The following is a 20,802-nucleotide window of genomic DNA, read 5'->3' as shown; positions in this document are numbered from 1 at the left end:
TGGTGCCATTTGGGGCATCTAACTCCCGATTGGGACATTTAAATGCCATTGTCAGAACTGAGAGCGCCATTTAAAGGGTTAACAACCACGATCAGAGTTCTCCCCAATCATGGCTGTTGTAAGTGGGTGATCGTGTGTCAGAGACAGCCGATACCCCATGTGTATTGAGAGGGTTCGGCCAGGGGCGTAACTATAGAGGATGCAGGGGATGTGGTTGCACCCGGGCCCAGGAGCCTAAGGGGGCCCATAAGGCCTCTCTTCTCCATATAGGGAGCCCAGTACTATGGATAAAGCATTATAGTTGGGGGCCCTGTTACAGATTTTGCATTGGGGCCCAGGAGCTTCAAGTTACGCCTCTGGGTTCGGCTCCTGGGCCCGCTCTATACACAGCATATGCTGTGAATGGCTATATACGTCCTAATTACATGGGGCATGTATTTGTAGCCGTATGTGTGTCACGCTGGGGTTAAGAGGGGCCTAGACGCCTTTCTTGAGTATAATATTAAAACTCATAGTCACTGATTACTCAATAGGTGTTGCCAATCCAAAGATTATTTTTATTGCCCGATTAGAGTAGGGAAGGAACATTTTCCCCCCTAAAATGATGAAAACTGGTTTCTACCTCATTGGAGATTTTTTTTCTTATTCTGGATAAACATTGCAGTATAATAGGCTGGATAGACATGTGTCTATTTTCAGCCTTACACGCTATGTTACTATGTTATCCTCTTTAAGACATCAGGAATAGCTGATACGCACAGTAGGTTACAAAATTACAGCTCTTCTACCTATGTAATGACACCAGTTGGACACAAGATGGCAGAACTTGACCTCATCTATAGCAGTTGCATAGAGAGGATTACCTACAGAGCATCCAAGAGTCGCACACGACTGAACGGATAGAACGGAATTCTCCCTTTGGGATTGCTCAAATAGCATGTGACGAGTGACCACTCTTAGCATCTAATCCAGTGTTCCCTGTCAACGGTTTATAATATGCACAAGAACTAACTTTCTCCGTGACATCACTCTCCAAAAAAATATAAAAAATTTCTTGTTCCATGATGATATTGAAAAGTAAATCTCAAATGTAATTCATTATAGTTGATATGGTCTACAAAATCCTGTATGCTTTCCCAACTAATAAGAGATCATCTATATAATGAGAGAAGAGCACGATGTTGCTACAGAATGGCATAATAGTATAAGTAAAGTTTTCCATACATTGCCAGAGTGCATATATCTATATTACACTCACGTTCGGCACTAACAACCAATCAGGTTGAATCAGGGAACTTCAATGCTATCAGGGCACCCATAATTTGCAGGTAAAAAATGCCATCAAACATGAAATAATTCTACTTATGCAAAAAATGTATTACCATAACCATAAATTCTCCATATTTCAATGTATAAGAACGATATTGTTTAAAAAAAAATTAACAGCGTGAACATCTAAGTGATGCAGAATACAGGAGTGTAAACTGGTTACATCAGATGTCAATTAACAAAAATCAGGGGACCAAGACAGTTTCTATACCACCAATCAGAGGCGCAGCTTGAAGCTCCTGGGCCCCAATGCAAAACCTGTAACGGGGCCCCCAACTATAATGCTTTATTCATAGTACTGGGCTCCCTATATGGAGAAGAGACGCCTTATGGGCCCCCTAAGGCTCCTGGGCCCGGGTGCAACCGCATCCCCTGCATCCTCTATAGTTAAAGGAGATGTCCCGCGCCGAAACGGGTTTTTTTTTTTTTTAAACCCCCCCCCCGTTCGGCGCGAGACAACCCCGATGCAGGGGTTAAAAAAACCACCCGCACAGCGCTTACCTGAATCCCGGCGGTCCGGCGTCTTCATACTCACCTGCTGAAGATGGCCGCCGGGATCCTCTGTCTTCATGGACCGCAGGGCTTCTGTGCGGTCCATTGCCGATTCCAGCCTCCTGATTGGCTGGAATCGGCACGTGACGGGGCGGAGCTACACGGAGCTACACGGAGCCCCATAGAGAAGAGGAGAAGACCCGGACTGCGCAAGCGCGGCTAATTTGGCCATCGGAGGGCGAAAATTAGTCGGCACCATGGAGACGAGGACGCCAGCAACGGAGCAGGTAAGTATAAAACTTTTTATAACTTCTGTATGGCTCATAATTAATGCACAATGTACATTACAAAGTGCATTATTATGGCCATACAGAAGTGTATAGACCCACTTGCTGCCTCGGGACATCTCCTTTAAGCCCCTGCCACCATTTAAACATCCGAGCTGTCCATCAGATAGCCTGGAATATGTAAGGCTAAAAGTTGTAAAAAAGTGTCAATTCGAGCACTGAGCCTCTCTCCAAAACATCCAACGCCTGAAACCATCAGTCTTAAGGGTACATGCTAGAGATGAGCGAACGTACTCAGTAAAGCACTACTCGTCCGAGTAATGTGCTTTATCCGAGTACCTCCCCGCTCGTCCTGAAAGATTCGGGACGCGCTGCGGAGCGGGGAGCTGCAGGGGAGAGCGGGGAGGAACGGAGGGGAGATCTTTCTCTCCTTCTCTCCCGCCCGCTCTGCCCCGCTCCCCGCTGCGACTCACCTGTCAGCAGCGGAGCGCCCCGAATCTTTCAGGACGAGCGGCGAGATACTCGGATAAAGCACATTACTCGGACGAGTAGTGCTTATCCGAGTACGTTCGCTCATCTCTAGTACATGCAAACAACCTTTTTTCTCCGTCCGATTTTTGGACCAAAAAATTGGTCCAAACATCAAATGGAAATAGCACCGACTCATTTGAATGCGTGTCTGCATATGGGCTTTATTTTTTACTCGGACGAATAGTACATTCTTGTCTAATTTTCAGATGAGAATAGTACATGTCAATGTGTGGTCTCCCGCACATCCGAAAGCACACAGATGGAACGTCTGTCGGATGAGAGTTGCACGCAATAATCTCAGGTGCAACTTTTACATCACCCGTGTGCAAGTAGCCTAAGTATACATGCACACAAAACGTGTTTTCCATTCAATTTTCAGTCCGAAAATCAGACAAATAGCATCCATTCATCTGAATGGGTAGATGTGCACAAGCTTTTTTTACTCAGATTGATAGTTCGAGTGAAAAAAACAAATTGTAGCATGACTTATTATTCTGTAATCTTCAGATCAGAATAACACGTTATTGTACTGTGTTCAAAAAAACGCGAATGGGATGTTTGAGTGCTGACTAGAGATGAGCGAGCGTACTCGGAAAAGCACTACTCGCTCGAGTAATTTGCTTTATCCGAGTATTGCTGTGCTCGTCCCTGAAGATTCGGGTGCCGCTGCGGCTGACAGGTGAGTCGCAGCGGGGAGCAGGGGAGAGCGGGCGGGAGAGAGGGAGAGAAAGATCTCCCCTCCGTTCCTCCCCGCTCTCCCCTGCAGCTCCCCGCTCCGTGCCGGCACCCGAATCTTCAGGGACGAGCACAGCGATACTCGGATAAAGCAAATTACTCGAGCGAGTAGTGCTTTTCCGAGTACGCTCGCTCATCTCTAGTGCTGACCGATGCGAGTTGCGCAGGAGAATTTTGGGCGCAATGTTTTTCTCACTCGTTTGCATGTACCCTAATTCTAGGTGAAAAATAGCTTTGTTAGACAGTTTTGAATTTGAATGTGGAAAACCAGGGATTTCTTTTGTTTCTTGACTTACCCAAGCTACAAAAGGGTGTGTTTGGCATATCTGAGTAAAGTGTCTCAACGCAGAGTGACCCATGCTGGATTTGAGAAGTGGGGTTGCGCACTGAGAGCCAGAACTGTGTGTCTTTAAGCGGGTAAAGGCGATTTTCCTTTTAAACACTCATGTATTACATAAAGTTAGAGCCTCAAACATTTTTTTCTTAATTATGACGATTTTGTAAATGTCAATATTTTTAGAAATAATTTCGAGTCTTACCTATATGTTTTGATTAAAGGGAATCTGTCAGCAGTTCTAAGAATGCAAAACTTAAAGGGGTATTCTGGAGAATGGGCAAAATTTTCCCAATGTTTTTCACTTATTGCCATTTATTCCAAACGTCCATCTAAAATGTCAAACTGAACTTCAGTTCCTTTTTTCTGCCAACCTGCACCACTGCTGCTTTCCAGCCAGCTTCAGATCTCCACATTGATATTTATAATGGCCGCCAGGGCGTGAAAAAACTACATCTCACACAATTCCCTATTGCCAGTTACTGACAAGTGTGCATTCATGTCTGTACAAACTATGCTGTCATTGCAGAATTTGAAGGCACTGAGCATGCTCGACCGGTAAAACAGCAGAGCATATATGTCATAACCACTGGAGACCACCGGTAAAGCCATATACCTGCAGCTCTGTAAAACATGTTATCGCCTTATGAAGCCAATAACTTTCACTTAGAATCACCAGAATACCCATTAAAGTCACAACACAGCACTTTCTCTCTGCTCTGACTGACAGTTGTAGTGCCAGAAGACCAGTAGAATTGTCAATCAAAGCAGATGGGAGAAGTGGTGGAGCAGCTCAATGCAGAGAGCTCTGGAATAGAAGTTCATTTTCACAGGAACACATGGATATAGGTATGACATATCAATATAGGAATACTTAGGAGCCTCTGCTCGATTCTTATTTAGCCCTGTCAGCAATTTTGCATGGTCAAAACTGTTGACAGATTCCCTTTAAAGGGTTATAAACTATTAATGACCTATCTGCAGGATAGGTCATCAATAGCACATTAACAGGTGTCTATGGCCTGGGATCCCCACCGATTAACTGTTCACCAGGCCAGGGTGATTGTAAACTAAGCTGACTTCTGCAGGAAGCAGACAGTTCTCACTGCAGTGGCCAGGATTGGTATTACAGGCAAAGTTCCTATTGAAGTGAATGAGAATTTGCCTGTAATACCAAGCCTGGCCACTGCAGTGAGAATTGAGCTGTCTGCTTCCTGCAGAAATCAGCTCAATGCAGGAGTACAGCGGCCTGGCGAACAGTTGATCTGTGGGGATCCCCGGCGACAGACCCTCTTGTATCTTTGATCTAAATCTAGGCCATCCATAGTTTGCAACTAGACAATCCCTTTAAAACTTGCTACATAGTCCTTATTTTACCTAGGATCACCTTTTACTAATGTGTTTACTTGTGTTTATTTTTCAGGAAGTCAAGCTCGCTATGAACGAAGCAGATCGGATGTCTGCTTTAGCGGAAACTGAAAAAGAAAATTGTCTCAAGTTAAAAAAAACTATTGAGGGATTTACTGCAGATATGACAGAAGCAAGGCTACTGCAAAAGAACTACTGTACCACATTGGCTGAAAAAGACAGGTAAATCCCAAGTAGTCTGAGGATATTTGGGAAGATAGTAGTGAATAAAGTATTTAGACACATTTTATTTGGCTACATGAGTGCTACATTGTCTGCAGCATCAACTTTCTGAGGCTGCAACATTGTTGCCAAGTATTCTGTCCCATGTGAAAGCATCTTTACACTCAGCATAGTCAAGTGAAGAGGTCCAGAGGTGAAGAGCTGTCGGTAGACAATGCCAATGTGGTCTGCTCCATATGGGATCTGGTTTATCTAAGGGTAACACATACTGTACTCTAGAGCCAATCTCACTAAGTATTTTTCTTTTTTTCTGCTTAGCCAATAAAAGTGTCACTCGAATAGGACTTTTACTTTTTATTTTTCTACAAAAGTATTTACCAACACATAGGTTTTCTGGCTTACATGACACTACACTATTTTTTCCTGCACATCCCTTTTCCACTAATAGGATTGTAAGGTTTAAATCAAAATTGTTCTCTGATTAATCCCAGATGAACTTGTCATGTACCGTATACACCGAACGCTCACTGCATTAGGAACAGCTGGTGCGTGACATCTTGTGATGAGCAACGCAGAGCCATGTGATGGCTGTGCCGCAATGTGCTTTCAGATAATGTGCTGACCTCTGCTCTACGCAGCAGAAGGCAACATGTGGTGGTCATGAGTAAGCGTGGTAACTTGAGTGACTCTGACCACGCATAGACTGTTGGTGCCTGGAGACGTGGTGCGGGTATTTCTGTAACAGTTGCGCTTATTGGCTGTTCCCATACCATAGTATCAAGGGTGTAGCAAGACTGGTTGAACCATGGATAGCCACCCGACAGAAGATTAGATCACACAGCGGCAGACCAGATCTGGTTGATCCTAGCGATGAATATTGGCTGACACATCTGGTATATGAGCAGCAACATGCCACAGTGGCACAACTGACCCAGATGTGCAACAGCGGGGAAGTTAGACACATTTCCACAATTACCAGTGTGGCCTTATGACCCCATGTCATCATCGGCAACACATCACATAGGCCCATGCAAGATGTCAATGTACCTTCGACACATAGCAGGTTGTCTGGAACCTGTTTCTTGCTGAAATATATGGATGGCCCGGTTCGCATCTGGCATAAATAGCATGAAGCTGTATCCCATGGGTGTACTAATGGGGTTCAACAGGCAGTGTCATGGTCTTCTGTGTATTTTCCTGCCATGGCTTAGGACAGTTGGCTATCATAGCACAATTCTTTAATGGTGAATATCTGACTAACTACACCCATAGCTTCGGGAATTCTTCCCCAATGACAGTGCCATCTTTCAACAGGACAGTGTGTCATTGAGCTCGGGTCACTAGGGAGTGGTTGGAAGAACACAACAATGAATTCTCCACCCTGCCTTAGCCACCAAATTCCCTGGACTGCAAGCCCATTGAACATGTTTGGGAAATGCCGGAAAGGGTTGGGAGATCTGCTCTCGCTTATCTGCACCAACTTATGGAGCTGCCACAGCAGGCATGGGTCGAGTTGATTATGAAGTACATTCGCCGCATGGAGGAATTTGTTGCTAAAAGTTGTGATCACCCAAAAAGGTGGAACAACCTGTTATTGAGTAGGTCTTCCTAATGCAGTGATCATTCAGTGCATAACCATACTGTGCAAAAGAAACCAGCCTGGAAAAGCGCAGTATAAGGCTCTATATAAAATGATCTAGTATGAACCGCTATTTGATTTCAGTTCTGTAGTTAGGCGCGCTTTGTCACAACAGCTTTTCAATAAAGTCAGCAGTTCAGTTAGAGTACATTATTCTCTGACTAAGAAGCTTATCAGACACAATCCCTTTAATATGATGATCATGGATTTGCTGTCGGCTGCTAATTTCTGACATGGAAAATGTAGTATTGCATGCGACCATTCAAATAACTGGATCTGCAAGAGTGAGAAATGCTTTATCATCCATGAGAACAGATGAAAAAAGGACATGCCCAATTTTTTTCACACTGACCATTAGTCCTTGTGAAAAATTGTGCATGAGAATAGCTTCATAGACCATAATGGGGCCCTGTGCTGTCCATGAAAACACAGCACACTGCCTGAAAATATGGCCATCTGCCTTTAGCCTTAAAGACATGTAAGGAGGTAGAAGGAGCTACTGCTCTTTCTACCAGAGCCTGTGCAACCCTACCACTCCGCCAAGCTCATGCCATCTAAGCCCCATCCATCTGTTGGTGGTGTGGCCGGGGCTGAAAGATGAGAAGAGGTTCTTTAAGCGGTAGGAGGAGGCCCCACGTCCGTAATGACATGGACTGTGACATGGCCAGCACATCAGCGCCCAGAAGAGCCAGACGCATGTTAGGGGATGTAAAAAGGGATAAGCTCCACCCCCTGCAGCAAAAATTTTTTAAAAAGATAACAATTTTCATAATTTTTTTAAAAACACTCACGTGTCGAGATATTACTACTACATGGCACCCCTGGGGATTCCCTCTTGGAACACCCATATGTCCAGTGCCAGTGCCAGCATATTCAGTAGCTCAGTTCCCCTGCATGGATCCCCTTGTAAACAAGAGGTGGGGTAGTTCATGCTATTGTGCAGACCAGCCAATATGAATTAGCACACTACAAGCGTCTTCTGACCAGCACTTAAATTACAGCTTTTACACAATGACAAAACATTATATACACTATAACAATATTTATAGATGTGGCTTAAAATTACTCCCGCTTCAGGATAAACTTGTCCCAAGGGGCCAGGTGGTATATTACCTGTACTTGTTCTTCTCTGCTGTCCTTCCGATTCGCTGGCTTTCAGTCACGTTACCGACCATCCAAGATGGTCGATGCAATCTTCAGATTACGTTATCTCCCAATATGCATTGGCGGTGTTAGGACGGGTTTGCATCTGCACTTGAACCTCCGTTTGAAAGTTCTGTCGCAGATCCTGCATAAAATACCAGAGGAAATAGCACTGCATGCGGCACCGTTTCCTCCAGTAAAATGGCAGGAATCTGGGCAGAAACAGAACAGACCCCATTATGGTCAATGGGGTCCAAACGGAACAGGAAAACAGAAGCCCCACCGCAGATGTGAAAGCATCCATAGACTACATGCGTTTTAGGCAGTGCTGTTCATGTGAATCAAAGAGCAGTATACAGAATGCATCTGGTAATTAGAAAATTGCAGCAGCTACTGGGACAGCCAATGACAGGACTGGGATCTGGTAGATCGGAAGGACAGCCAAGAAGATCAACCGCAGGTACTATACCCCCGTTCATTCCGGTTCCGAAACAAAATTTCGTCATGAAAGCCGGAAGTTGCTTCCAAATACATGAGTGATGTTTTGCTGTTGTTTCTTAAGAGATCTACAAGAACCAGAACTTTTCTTTTGCCTTGCCAGGATGATCCAACACATGACTCTCTTACTTGACAATAAGGACTTTCTCATAAACCAGTTAACCGAGAAGAATCAAAATCTGGTGAACCAGGAAATTAAAGCCCTGGAGAGGTCCATACAGGAGCTAAAAGATGCTTTGCAACAAAAGGAAAATGAAATCAAGGTAGGGAAACCTTTGTCTATATTGTAGAAATAAAAACTGTTGGATTATATGATACACAGGGAACATTGATCTTATACGGTATGTTTAACCCCTTCACTCCTGAGTACAGATGAGCAAGCGTACTCATTAAGGCAAAATACTGGAGCGAGTATTGCCATTTTCGAGTACATGCCCACCCGTGAGAAAAGATTCGGGGGCCGGTGGGGGTGAGCGGTGAGTTGCGGGAGTGAGCATGGGGTAGTGGGGGGGGGGGAGAGATAGAGATCTCCCCCCCCCCCGTTCCTCCCCACTCTTCCCCGCCATCTTTTGGCACAAGTGGGCATGTACTCGAAAATGGCAATACTCGCTCGAGTATTTTGCCTTAACAAGTACGCTCGCTCATCTCTACTCCTGAGCCATTTTTCATGTTTTTTTTTAATGTTTTTTCGTCCCTGCCTTCTAAGAGCTATAACTTTCTTATTTTTTCTATCAACATAGTCGTATTAGGGCTTGTTTTTTTGCTGGATAAGCTGTATTTTTAATGTTACCATATGGATGAAATGGGAAAAATTCAACTCTGCCATTGTTCTTTGGATTTCATTTTTATAGTACTCATAGTGCAATAAAACTGACTTGTTACTTTTACTCTGTGGGTCGGCGAGATAAAACAATATATTGTTTTTTTTTAAGCTTTTTTATATTTTACTACTTTTAATTGATAGAAAAATGAAAAGTTATGCGAGGGATTGTTTTTTGTCAGGGCGAGCTGTAATTTTTATTGGTACCATTTTGGGGTGCATATAACTTTTTTAAAATCAGTTTTCTTATTCAATTTTTTTCCAGTGGCGGTGTGATCAATAAAACACAATTTTGGCATAGTCCTATAGACAGAGTGTTTAGGACTAGAGATGAGCGAGCCTACTCGGTAAGGCAGTTACTCGAGCGAGCAACGCTCTTATCAAGTAACTGTGTAGTGATCCGCAGCCCACCCGAGCCTGCTCGGATGACTAAGCAGTTATTCGAGAAGAGTGATGCTCACTCGAGCAACTGCCTTACCGAGCAGGCTCGCTCATCCCTATTTAGGACATAAAACAAAGTTATTATTCTGGAAAGACTGGGCAGTGAAACTCTGAGACATTTTCATGTGCATTTCAGAATATATCTCACGCCAAATCATAATCTGCCCAAATTTTTATTCTGTTGATTTCAATATTAAATTTGCACGATAATTCACACAAATTTCCCATCTGTGTCACAGAAAAAGAAGAGACATGTTCCTTCTTGATGCACATTCCATCATGTGAAAGCTGGTGCAAGCACATGTAGATATGAGGCAGGTCAAACTGCAAATCTGCGGCAGAAATCTGAGGTTTAGCCTTTGATTCCTGCAGTGGATTTTTCCAATGGAAATACTGGAGTCTTAATATAGCCTAGCACTTATTAGACGATTAGTAGATAACTGTGTATGTGCAGGCAGGCTTCTTCCCCTCCCGCTCATCTCACACACACTGTCTGAGGCTTCAATGCACTGCCAGATTCACCGTACATTAGATACCTCTGACTGCCAACAAACACTGTTGACTTATATTAGGCTCCATGGGGTTCCATTGATGATTCCAGTAGATTGAAAAAGGACTTTTGTTAAAATAATGAAAATGTGACCCTACGTACCTCCATTATAAGCTGGTGGTATTCACTGGGCATAGGGAGCTGGGGTATTTCTTTGACGGGGTTGTTGACCATAGTAATATAGGTGGACATGAATTGTAATGGTGTCACTGGAGATTGTTCTAGGCCTAGGTCTTTTGGACTAAGCTCTTTAGATATGATAGTTATGACTTTTATAAACTTGTTATTCATTAATGTTTTAGTTTGTAATTCTTAAAAACATTCTGCAGCCTTTTAATAATCCAATATCTGAGTGTATTGTCTATAAGATAGATAGATAGATAGATAGATATGAGAGAGAGAGATATGTTGGGTTTATGATGACTTCTAGGATCCCATGATTACAATCTATATACAGTGTTTTGGAATCTTTGACAATAAATAGCAGTAACAGAAAATTAATAAAATAATGTACCAAAACATAGAAGCATTACTTATAGGGAAAATCCAATGCCTCACCGGGGTACAATGCTACAGCCTAGGGAACCATAATATGAGCCTGTGGGTGCTCTGTGTGCGATCATATAGGGGCCATGCATGCAGCAATCTTTGTGGTACTCCACTGCTAGCCTATTTGAGTATGTATCATATATTTTCCTATGTCCCAGGTATACACTTTGCAAATAAAACAATCTAGCCCCTAGAAAAAGTTGTCATTTTGCTGTGGTGCGATTAGATGAATGGTCTTGTCACCCGAGGCCCTAAAAATTGTTCCCCTTTGGCCTATAAAAGGCTCTCAGAGGCTCCTTGTGTGTAGTGGCCTCTTCTTCCGCTTGTGTAGAGCTTGTTGGCCACTAGACACCTCTATGATGCAGAGAAGAGATGTCACCCCGTTACCAAAGTCCGAGAGGGGCGCATTATTGGCATGTGAGAAGCTGGACGGTTGTGTCGATGAATTATCTGCATAGGAGGTGTTGGGACCAGTAAATGCATAATGGGAACGCACACATCTGATTGTCTAACGAGCGGCTCCAACTGTTTCGTTGTCCGCCATCCAGAGAAGGTGGTGCCATCGTTACACCCATGTCTGTCAGAACCATTTCCAGGCACTTCGCTGAAAGACATTTACTCTCAAGGTGCCCATCATATCTACTACCATAGATACCTACACACTGTTGCCTCCGTTTGCGGTGGCGTTGTGAACGACGAAACTGCACTGCTATGGAGTAGAACTGAGTTGTCTGCAGTGATGAATCCAGGTTGGGTTTGGGCACCAAAATCAACATCAAAAACTGCACTGTTTGCCTGGAAAACCCTTAAGGGTCAGTATAAACGGAGCAGAAAAGTTGTGGAATGTTCACAGCAAATTCTGCAGCATTTCCACATCTAAAACAGAGTCAAAATCTGCAGATTTTGACTCCTAATTAGCAGTATGCCGCAGCTGATTTCAGAAGATACAGCACTCACCTCCGAAGTCTTCGACTAACAGCGCTTCCTTCACCCAGTCCCAGTCACCTGTACTGAGCGCAGTGCCGCTGGTCAGGTAATGCGGAAATGCCATCAACTGAAATCCGCTGCGGGCACGCTGCTAATTTAGAGTCACAATCTGCACCAATGGTACTGGTTTTGACTTTCTTTTAGATTCAGAAATCCTGTGGCATTTACAGTATCAGCAAAGGGGATGAGATTTTAAAAATCTTGTCTACAAGCTGCGAAAGAAATCCGCACAAAACCTGTGTGGAAATTGACGTGTTGCGGAATTTCTTTTCCACTGCGGAATACATCTTTTCTCAATGAGTGAATTCCGCACAGAAGTACACAATAAAACCTGTACCAAATGGTGCTGGCTTTGAGGCTGCACAATGTCCACTGTGGACATTCGGCAGCAGATCAGCCCCGTATGGCCCCAGCCTTAATCCCTCCGATGCACTATAGGTGTTGATTTTGACTCAAAATCAGCTGTGCTGCAGGTGATTTCAGAAGATACTGCGCTCCCTCTCACCTCCGAAGTCTCTGCGCTATCGGTGCCTCCTCCTGGGCTATGGATTGGGCGGCCTCCATTGACTTCAATGGAGATCGTATGCACGGAGTCTGCAGTAAAATAGAGCATGCCGCGATTTTATTTCCGCTTGTTGAATATGCAATTCATATCCGCAAGTGTGAAGGAAAAGAAACGAAAGTGCATGTATTTGAATGGCTGCGTTTTGCCACGGATCCTCTGCATGGATGGCGATCATGGAATCCGCACTTGGAATCCGTCCAACTGAGACCCCCTTACTGACTCAGGATCTCAGGCAGTGGGTGGGCGGCGGTTCCTTTTCTTTTCGGCCTTTAACCTATGCTCTTATGGGGATCCTTAAATGTGGTATAAAAAGCCATAACTGTCAGGACCGTGTGACCGTTCTCACGATGTAAATGTTTACTGTGAAGGCGTGATATTCTGTCGTGTCACACGTATGTAACGGGCATTCTGGTTTTTGTACGTTTTGAAAATGCAAATAAAATGTTGAAAAAAAACCTGAGAATAAAGTTTTTGATTTTAATTTTCCAAGCTGGCGTTTCCCACAATCTCCATGCGTTGTGGCAGCCAGCAGGAGCTCCGCATCTCGGAGATGGATTTTTCTTTATGATTTACAGTATAAAATGTGTTTGAAAAATCTAGATGTTCCAGATGACACGGCCAATCAGCATCCAGACATGCACTGACCCGAGCGTGCTCAGTAGACGCCCCCCGAGCGTGCTCAGTAGACGCCCCCCGAGCGTGCTCAGTAGACATGACCTATTTCTCATGATGCGCACTGGTTATCAGATTAGCTACAGCTGTGTCATTTTGTAGCAGATTACTTAAAGGGAACCTGTCATGCCCCCACTATGAAGCCGGCTGCACACGGGCGGATTTATATTGCGGAATTCGCATCCGCAGCATGCATTGAAGGTATGTAAAAAATCGCTTTGTCCTGCGTACTTGCAGAAACGAATTGCGATTTCAGTGACCGGAGGAAAAATTGCAGCATTTTCTATTTTGCTACGGACTTCGCGTGGATGGCCTCCATTGCAGCTGTCCGACCTGCGGCTCATCCGTAATTGACATTGCGGATAGGCTGCGGATACCCGCGTCATAGCCTAGTGACTGTGCAGGGGAAAAAATAAAATCTGTACTGCGCATGAGTGATGGCTACCGTCCACGGTCATCCGCAATGCAGAAGAAAGAAGGTACGTGGGATCACCAGCCGGGGTCAAAGCCGGATTCAGCTGCAGGCTGTTAGGGGACATAATAGGGAGTCAAGGGATGGATTTTATATACCCCTCTGCTCCCACAATCCAGCGCTGCCCCCCCCCCCAAATATCATGCGGCGCTGGAAAATCTGTGCCCGCACTCTGCTATACAAGTCACTTACGACTCTTGCAGACGTGATTTTTTTTTGCGCAAACTAAAGACAATAGAACCCATTAATTTCAATAGGTTCCGTCACAAGCAGCGTTTGCGCTATATTCTGACATACGCAGAAATAAACGCGACATGCTTTATTTTTGTGCACCCAAAGCACCATAGGAGTCTATGTGGGTGCGCAAATGCATAGCCCGTCCGCACGATTTTGTGGAGTTAATCGACAACACTAATTAGGCTGCTCAGACGCTTCAATCAGGATGCATTTCCTGCGCCAATGTCCCCAAGGCTGGGTTCACACTGGGCGGAGATCTCGCGGTTTGGCGTGGGTTTTGAAGCGGCCTAGCAGCTCGCTCTTCGGCTGCGGCCGGCGTTCCCATAGAGGAGAGCGCGGCCGCAGCAAAGAAGAAAAAAAATGAACATGCTGCGCCCGGCAAAACTGCGCAGCAGCGCTGGCTTTGCTGCATCGGATTCGCATCGAAATCCCATCCACATGGCTGGCTAATCCCAAAATTAGCGGCCGCAAATCCGCCCAGTGTGAACTCAGCGCAAAATTGTGCAGTAAACAGCGCTGCTCCCGGAAGCAGGTGATAGCGCTCCCTTCACAGCACAACCAGTTGCACTCCTGCAGAAGCCCTTATCTGTTTTGCGCAGGCAGATCTAGCGTGCGCAAAACCGTGTCCTCCACAAGCCCTGCCGGTAAGTTCCCGCAGGCAGGGATGTCACCCGGCGGACTGTGCTGCACTATATGGAGGTGATGCGCACGTGTACAGCGCCGGGGATCCCCGCTGTCACTACGCACAGCACCGCCCCCTCCCGGCACGTGACTGGTCACATGCTCATGACGTCAGCACAGGTCCTTTCTCCCGTTAGAAGGCGGCGGTGTCCGAGGTGCTGGAGCCGGACTGAAGTGGGGCTGAAAATAAATATATGCGAGCCGGACAGCGGAGATGTAAGACCGGGGAGGATGCAGCCGTGGCCTACCCATCACTGTGTACGGGAGGCGGCGGGGACTGGCTGTCAGTGCTCGGGCTGTGCGGGGTGTGTGCTGCTCCTCCAGCTGCGGCGGCGGCGGACGTGTCAGTATGATGTCTACATCGTTCACACGTGCGTGTTTGCGTGCGCTAATGCCAGAGACTAGACGCTGCAGATTTCAATGCGTTTCTTCCCATTTGCATGCAAAACAGTCGGACCTGTCAGTTCTGTGCAGCCAACGTCCCATAGAAGTCTATGGGAGGCGCGCAAATACGGAAGGGGAAGGGTGTGACTCTGCGCAGAACGCAAGAAAAAGCAGGCCACCGGACCGTAGCGTAAAATGCATGAAAAACCGCAGCGTTTCCCTTGCATAGGAAATAACGCATTGTCGCATTTTTGCTCGCATATGCCTGCACCGCGTATTTTACGCACGCTGTCCTGCGCGGCCTTCATCGTTTCTTCTTCTTTTGTTATTTTTTTTACATGCCGCTAAGCAACACTCGTTTTAAAAAAAAACCCTCGTACAGATGCAATCTCCGTGCGTTTCATACGCGCCAATAGAGAACACTATAGCTGTACATTCGCAATACGCGGTAAATAGAACATGCTGCGCTTTTTTTTTACCGCACGCAGTATTCGCAAGTGTGAGCGGAACAGTGAAAATCAACGTACGTTTCGTTGACGCCATGATGTGCGCCTAATACGTAATTCAAATACGTTCGTTTGCGCCCGACCTCGCGGGTAATTTACTTAACAGATGGCGGCGTAGAAATCTATATTGATAACCGCATGCTGTGTCTCTGTCTCCTCCGCTACAGTTCACCGTCACCGGAAGGACAGACTTCCTGCGTCTGACAATAGATATAGTCAAAGTATTAAGGAAGCCCACCGACCGTACGCTATTCCTGCCCGCGCTCCGTATTTATACAAGTCCGGATAACATCCGCCGGCTTTACAGCTCCTACTTGACATTATCTTCCGGCTCTCGGTAAAGTGGGATTTGCCAATTTCGAGCTCCTATCCCATGTTGGACGTCAAGATGAAAGAAGTGTGCCGGATTTGTAGCCGGGAGCTTTGTGGGAATCAGCGCCGATGGATTTTCCACTCGACTGCTAAACTAAATCTTCAAGTGATCTTATCCCACGTTTTGGGTAAGGAGGTCCAACGCGACGGCCACGCCGAATTTGTGTGCAGTAAGTGCGCCTTTATGCTTGAACGTTTCTACAGATTTGATACGGTGATTGCACGCATCGGCGCGCTCTCCATTGAAAGGTTACAGAAGCTTCTTTCCGAGAAGGACAGACTTAGACATTGCCTAGCTAATCTTTACGGAAAGAACAACAACGAAGAAGGTCAAGAAGCCAAGTCGGGAGACGGAGCCATTGAGTCGGCAAACCTCCCGGAAGTGCAATGCTCTTACTCGGCTCTTCTACAGGAGAACTTTGCCTTTTCTGGATTCGAATGCTGGGCTGAGTTGGAGGAACCTAGCCAAGAAATCCAGCCTTGTTCCCACAACGAGGGGAGCGGAGCTGTCCAGAGGAAATGTCATGGATGCTCTTCGTTGAGAGTGGCTGATTCGGACTATGAAGCCGTCTGTAAGGTACCGAGGAGGATAACTCAGAATGTCTCTTCGGGTCAGATGTCCACATGTACGAGCACCAGCAACGAGCTGGCAACCATTCCTCCACATTCGGAAAATGAGACTACAAATGACAAGGTTGTCTCCGATGGAGATGGCTTGGAGAGACTGTCTTCGGCACACTCACTCGAATCCCTCCCAGATGCCAAGGATCCTGGGTGTAACTTCCAAAAAGTTGAGGAAAAAAGCAAACCAACCCTTGAGGCTCTAAAGTGGCATTGCTCTTCGTGCCGATATGGTGTTGGGTCAGCTGGATGTGTAAGAAAACTAGATCAAGCTCTTAGTCTTGTGAAGATGTTTGACTACAAACCCGTCCAGAGTCCGAGAGGAAGTAAAATACCCGTCATAAGATCAAATAGTGCCCTTAATAATAGCGGTCAGTCAAGTGGGTCAAATATTGGTCTTGGTTTTCAGGAGAGCATCATGGAATCTCCTCCAAAAACGGGTCAAGACTTCATTGGTGACATTTCTGATCTTTATGAACTGTGGCATAATGTCTATGAGGATTACATCCCAATTAACATGCAGGTATTTCCATCTATTACTCTTGTTCCGTGTCATGGCCGTTGGTTGAGGTAGTCTATACAATTCTAGGAAGCAGATGAGATAATGTTCCTTACATACTTATATAGTAACACATGATGTCTAGATCTATTCTACTCAATGCCAAGTATGTTCTGAGGATTGGTATTACTATAGCAGCCACCACATTGTACATGTGTCATATTGGTGTTAGACTTGTTTACATGTCTTGTCTGGACAAGGAAACAATGTATCACAGTTTGTTGCATGTCTGTTTACTCTACACTTGTATTGGGGCTGTCAGTTCTAATGCTGTCTCTCTGTTCCATTTTTGGAACCAAGAAACGCAATTAAAGCAGAAATAAACTTGTCCCCCATAGAAAAAAACGGAAAGCTTTCCATTTGTTTATGTTCCATTGTGGTTCTATTTATTTATTTACTGGAACAAATGGCGCAGTCTGCAGAATGTACAGAAAAAAGAGCACAATGATTTTTAAATCCATTTTACGCAGCCTGCATACGGACGGGTCAGATCCCGTTGTGGAATCCGAGCTTGTGCCCGGCTGGTGACCCCCGTGAACCGGTCCGCAGTCTTTTAAACCGTGCTGCAGATGTGCAGACTGTCATGCTGGCACACATGAGTAGTACAGATTATGCTGCGCTATCGCTAGGCGATGACGCAGATCCCATGAACCTTTCTGCAACGTATCAGAAGGTGAAAGTGAGACATTTTTCTATTTCATTTTTTAAAAATTCCTGAGCCCATGCAGTGACTGGCATTACAGAATCATGCCTGTTTTTAATGCAGTCACGCTCGAGGGCAGGTTGATCTCGAGCATCCAATATTGATCGTCAGCCTTGTCCTTTGTGCAATGATATCATCAAAAGATTCAGGAAATCTGGAGAAATTCATGGACTGTAGATGGCGGGATATTCAAAGTCTTCACTATTTTATATTCAGAACCATTTTTCTGATATTGTTCCACAAGTTTTTGACACAGTTTCTCGCAGATTAGTGAAGCTCTGACCATCCTTCCTTCTAAAGAGACTCGGCCTCTCTAACATGCTCTGTTTATGCTGTTAGTAGAAAATTGACCCTCTAGCTGTTTTTCATTAGTACCACTTGCTTTCCCAGCCTTTTCTTAACCCTGGCCCAACTGTTTTGAGATGTGCTGCTGCCACCACTTTAAGGGCTTATTTAGACAACCGTATATCGGCTCGGTTTTCACGCCAAGCCGATATACGGTGTCCTTGTCTGCAGAGGGGGGAGGATGGAAGAGCCAGGAGCAGGAACTGAGCTCCCGCCCCTTCCCAGCCCCTCGCCACTATTTGCAATGGGAGGGGTGGGATGGGGCGGAGCTAAGCACCATTACTTAGCTCCGCCCCCATCTCGCCCCCTCCTATTGCAAATAGTGGAGAGGGGGCGGGAGCTCAGTTCCTGCTCCTGGCTCTTCCATCCTCCTTTCCCTGCAGACAAGGACACCGTATATCGGCTCGGCGTGAAAACCGAGCCGATATACGGTCGTCTGAAACAGCCCTAAATGAGTTAATTTTTTAAAAATGAAATAAAAAATGTCTCACTTTCAACTTGTGACATGTGTCCTATTGTGAATAAAATATGGTTGTGAGATTTCCAATTCGCTGCATTCTTTTTTTTCTTCCCCTTAATATTTCTTTACATTTTACACAGCATCCCAACATTTTTAGAATTGGGGTTGTATTTTATTAACCACATGATGAGACACGGTTGACTGTAATGGGGTCTGTCAGGATGCCATCATGAAGTGCCGCTTTTACTGGAAAAATAGCCCCGGGTGCCGCGTTATTTTTTTTCTGTTAAATTTATAGCAATCTGCGACAGAAGCTTGATATCCAAATGTGACTGGAAGAGGCATTACTGAGTGACTGGTTCGTAGAGAAGGAGAGAGGGCGCTGCCTTTGAGGCTTACAACCTACAAGTGAAGGGAAGAGAGACAGACATGTAGGGTAGATGCTGCTTATGTGGTTGTGTAGTGGAAAGGGTTATTGCAGGAAGTGTGCAGGCGTGTGTGAGTGAGGACAATCGTCACCTTTCTGGAGTATTGTGACTAGAGATGAGCGAACGTGCTCGGCCCCGCCCCTTTTTCGCCCGAATACCGCGATTTTCGAGTACTTCACTACTCAGGTGAAAAGTACTCGGGTGCGCCGGGGGGCGGGGAGAGGCGTGGCGGCGTGGGGGGTAGCAGCGGGGAACAGGGGGGAGCCCTCTCTCTCTCCCTCTCCCCCCCCACTCCCCGCTGCAACCCCCCGCGCCGCCACGGCGACCCCCGAATTTTTTCGCCCGAGTACGGACGTACTCGAAAATCGCGGTATTCGGGCGAAAAAGGGGCGTGGCCGAGCACGTTCGCTCATCTCTAATTGTGACACATATACAAGTTGCAGAATGGTCTAAGGATGGATTCACACACCCGCGACAGCTGAAAGGCTGCAGTTCTACCGAACTTAGAACCTAGAACAGATCACCACAAGTCGTTGGGCTCCTCAACACAGACTTTATTTCTAGTTTGAAATGCCTGTAAAAATTTTTTTTTTACAAGGGTGTTTTCAGTTATTCCTGAAGCCCTATGGAGAATCATATGGGGAAAGTGCCAGAAAAAAGCATGTCTAGAGTATGCTGCGTTTTGTGGAAAAACCACTGACCCAAAAATGAAAAATACTAAATTTTGTTTACGTAGAATTTGCAATAACTTGACTTGAAGTGATTTCACCTAAGTGTTTTTAGGAAGGATGCCATGTTTTAGTTGCAATTTGCCTGGAGCCTTTTGAAAAAAAAGTCCCATGGCCAGACGTTAGCTGGGAGTCTATAGGGAAATATTAAACGTGCTACTAACAATGTGATGGTTTTTTTCTTTCTTGTGTCAGGGGCATTTTTTTGCGTTCACAGCACGCTATTGTTTTGGCATTTTTGCATAGTCTTCTCTATAGTTACATAGTATGTAAGGCTGAAAAAAGACATATGTCCGTCTAGTTTAGCCTGTTATCCTACAATGTTGATCCAGAGGAAGGTGAGAAATTCCATATGCTGATGTCCTTAGTGAAAAAAATTCCTTCCTGACTCTAAACATGGCAGTCACAATAATCCCCGGATCACCGACCCTTCTGAAGTAATAAGTGACTATAACATGTAATCTTGTACTCTAGAAAGGCGCCCAAATATTTAAGAAAAAAAAACTACTTTGAAGTTCCACTCAGGAACGGAGCTCCAAGTCATGGAGACCGGCCGCTGTAGCATCTCCCTGCCTGCCACCACATGTAGCCTGACAGCTCTCTTCTCTTTTTGTGTACAGGGAGAGGGCATTCGGGGTACATACTGCGGGCGGAGAAGGGCCGGCACGGTCTGCCTCCATGACTCGTTCCTGAGTCAAACTTGCCCTTGGTTCATGCGGCATGAACCTGGTGGAAGATTCCCTTTCAAAGCACAATAAGTGGCCTCTGATCATTCTTTAGTTTAGCCTTCCAGATGGTATCAACGATCTGAACATGTGGTGAGTAATGAAGAGTGTCAGCCGCACTCCTCACCATAGTACGACGGAGGACTCAAGTGGAGTGTATTTTGCTCCAAAGGGGCGATCCTGTCGCTTTTTGAGATGTCTAATGAAGTCTTTCTCCGTCACCTATCCAGATTTACTCTAAACCTAATGAGCTCAATGTAATTAAGTAATATTGTTGCCCTAAATTACTTGAAGCCAATGCTAATTGGTTTCTATGGGAGCACAGCTGGAGACAAGGATGGATTATGTAGAATGAGTATGTTAGGAAAAGATTTAGTGATGTCATGGTCTGGACATATGGTTCAGTGCCAGGGCCGTAG

General features: G+C 45.5%; 1 protein-coding gene across 3 annotated transcripts in view; it reads left to right on the top strand.

The window, feature by feature from the left end:
- PDE4DIP (phosphodiesterase 4D interacting protein) overlaps nt 1-20,802 on the top strand; it is a 144,765-nt gene that overhangs the window by 19,070 nt on the left and 104,893 nt on the right. For 2 of the 3 annotated variants that reach the window (XM_066597052.1, XM_066597051.1), the window contains exons 1-2: nt 14,660-14,768; nt 15,610-16,958. In XM_066597052.1, the coding sequence (XP_066453149.1) occupies nt 15,816-16,958 (1,143 nt within the window). In that variant the 5' untranslated portion in view covers nt 14,660-14,768; nt 15,610-15,815. Of the gene's footprint in view, nt 1-5,131; nt 5,299-8,681; nt 8,842-14,659; nt 14,769-15,609; nt 16,959-20,802 lie in introns of those variants that run through there. The other variant, XM_066597053.1, reaches the window with a different exon arrangement.

This window comes from Eleutherodactylus coqui, chromosome 3, assembly GCF_035609145.1.
Source record: "Eleutherodactylus coqui strain aEleCoq1 chromosome 3, aEleCoq1.hap1, whole genome shotgun sequence".
In the NCBI taxonomy this organism is placed as follows: Eukaryota; Metazoa; Chordata; class Amphibia; order Anura; family Eleutherodactylidae; genus Eleutherodactylus; species Eleutherodactylus coqui.
The sequence above is the reverse complement of the archived record's forward strand: the minus strand, read 5'-3'. Positions and strand labels throughout refer to the sequence as shown.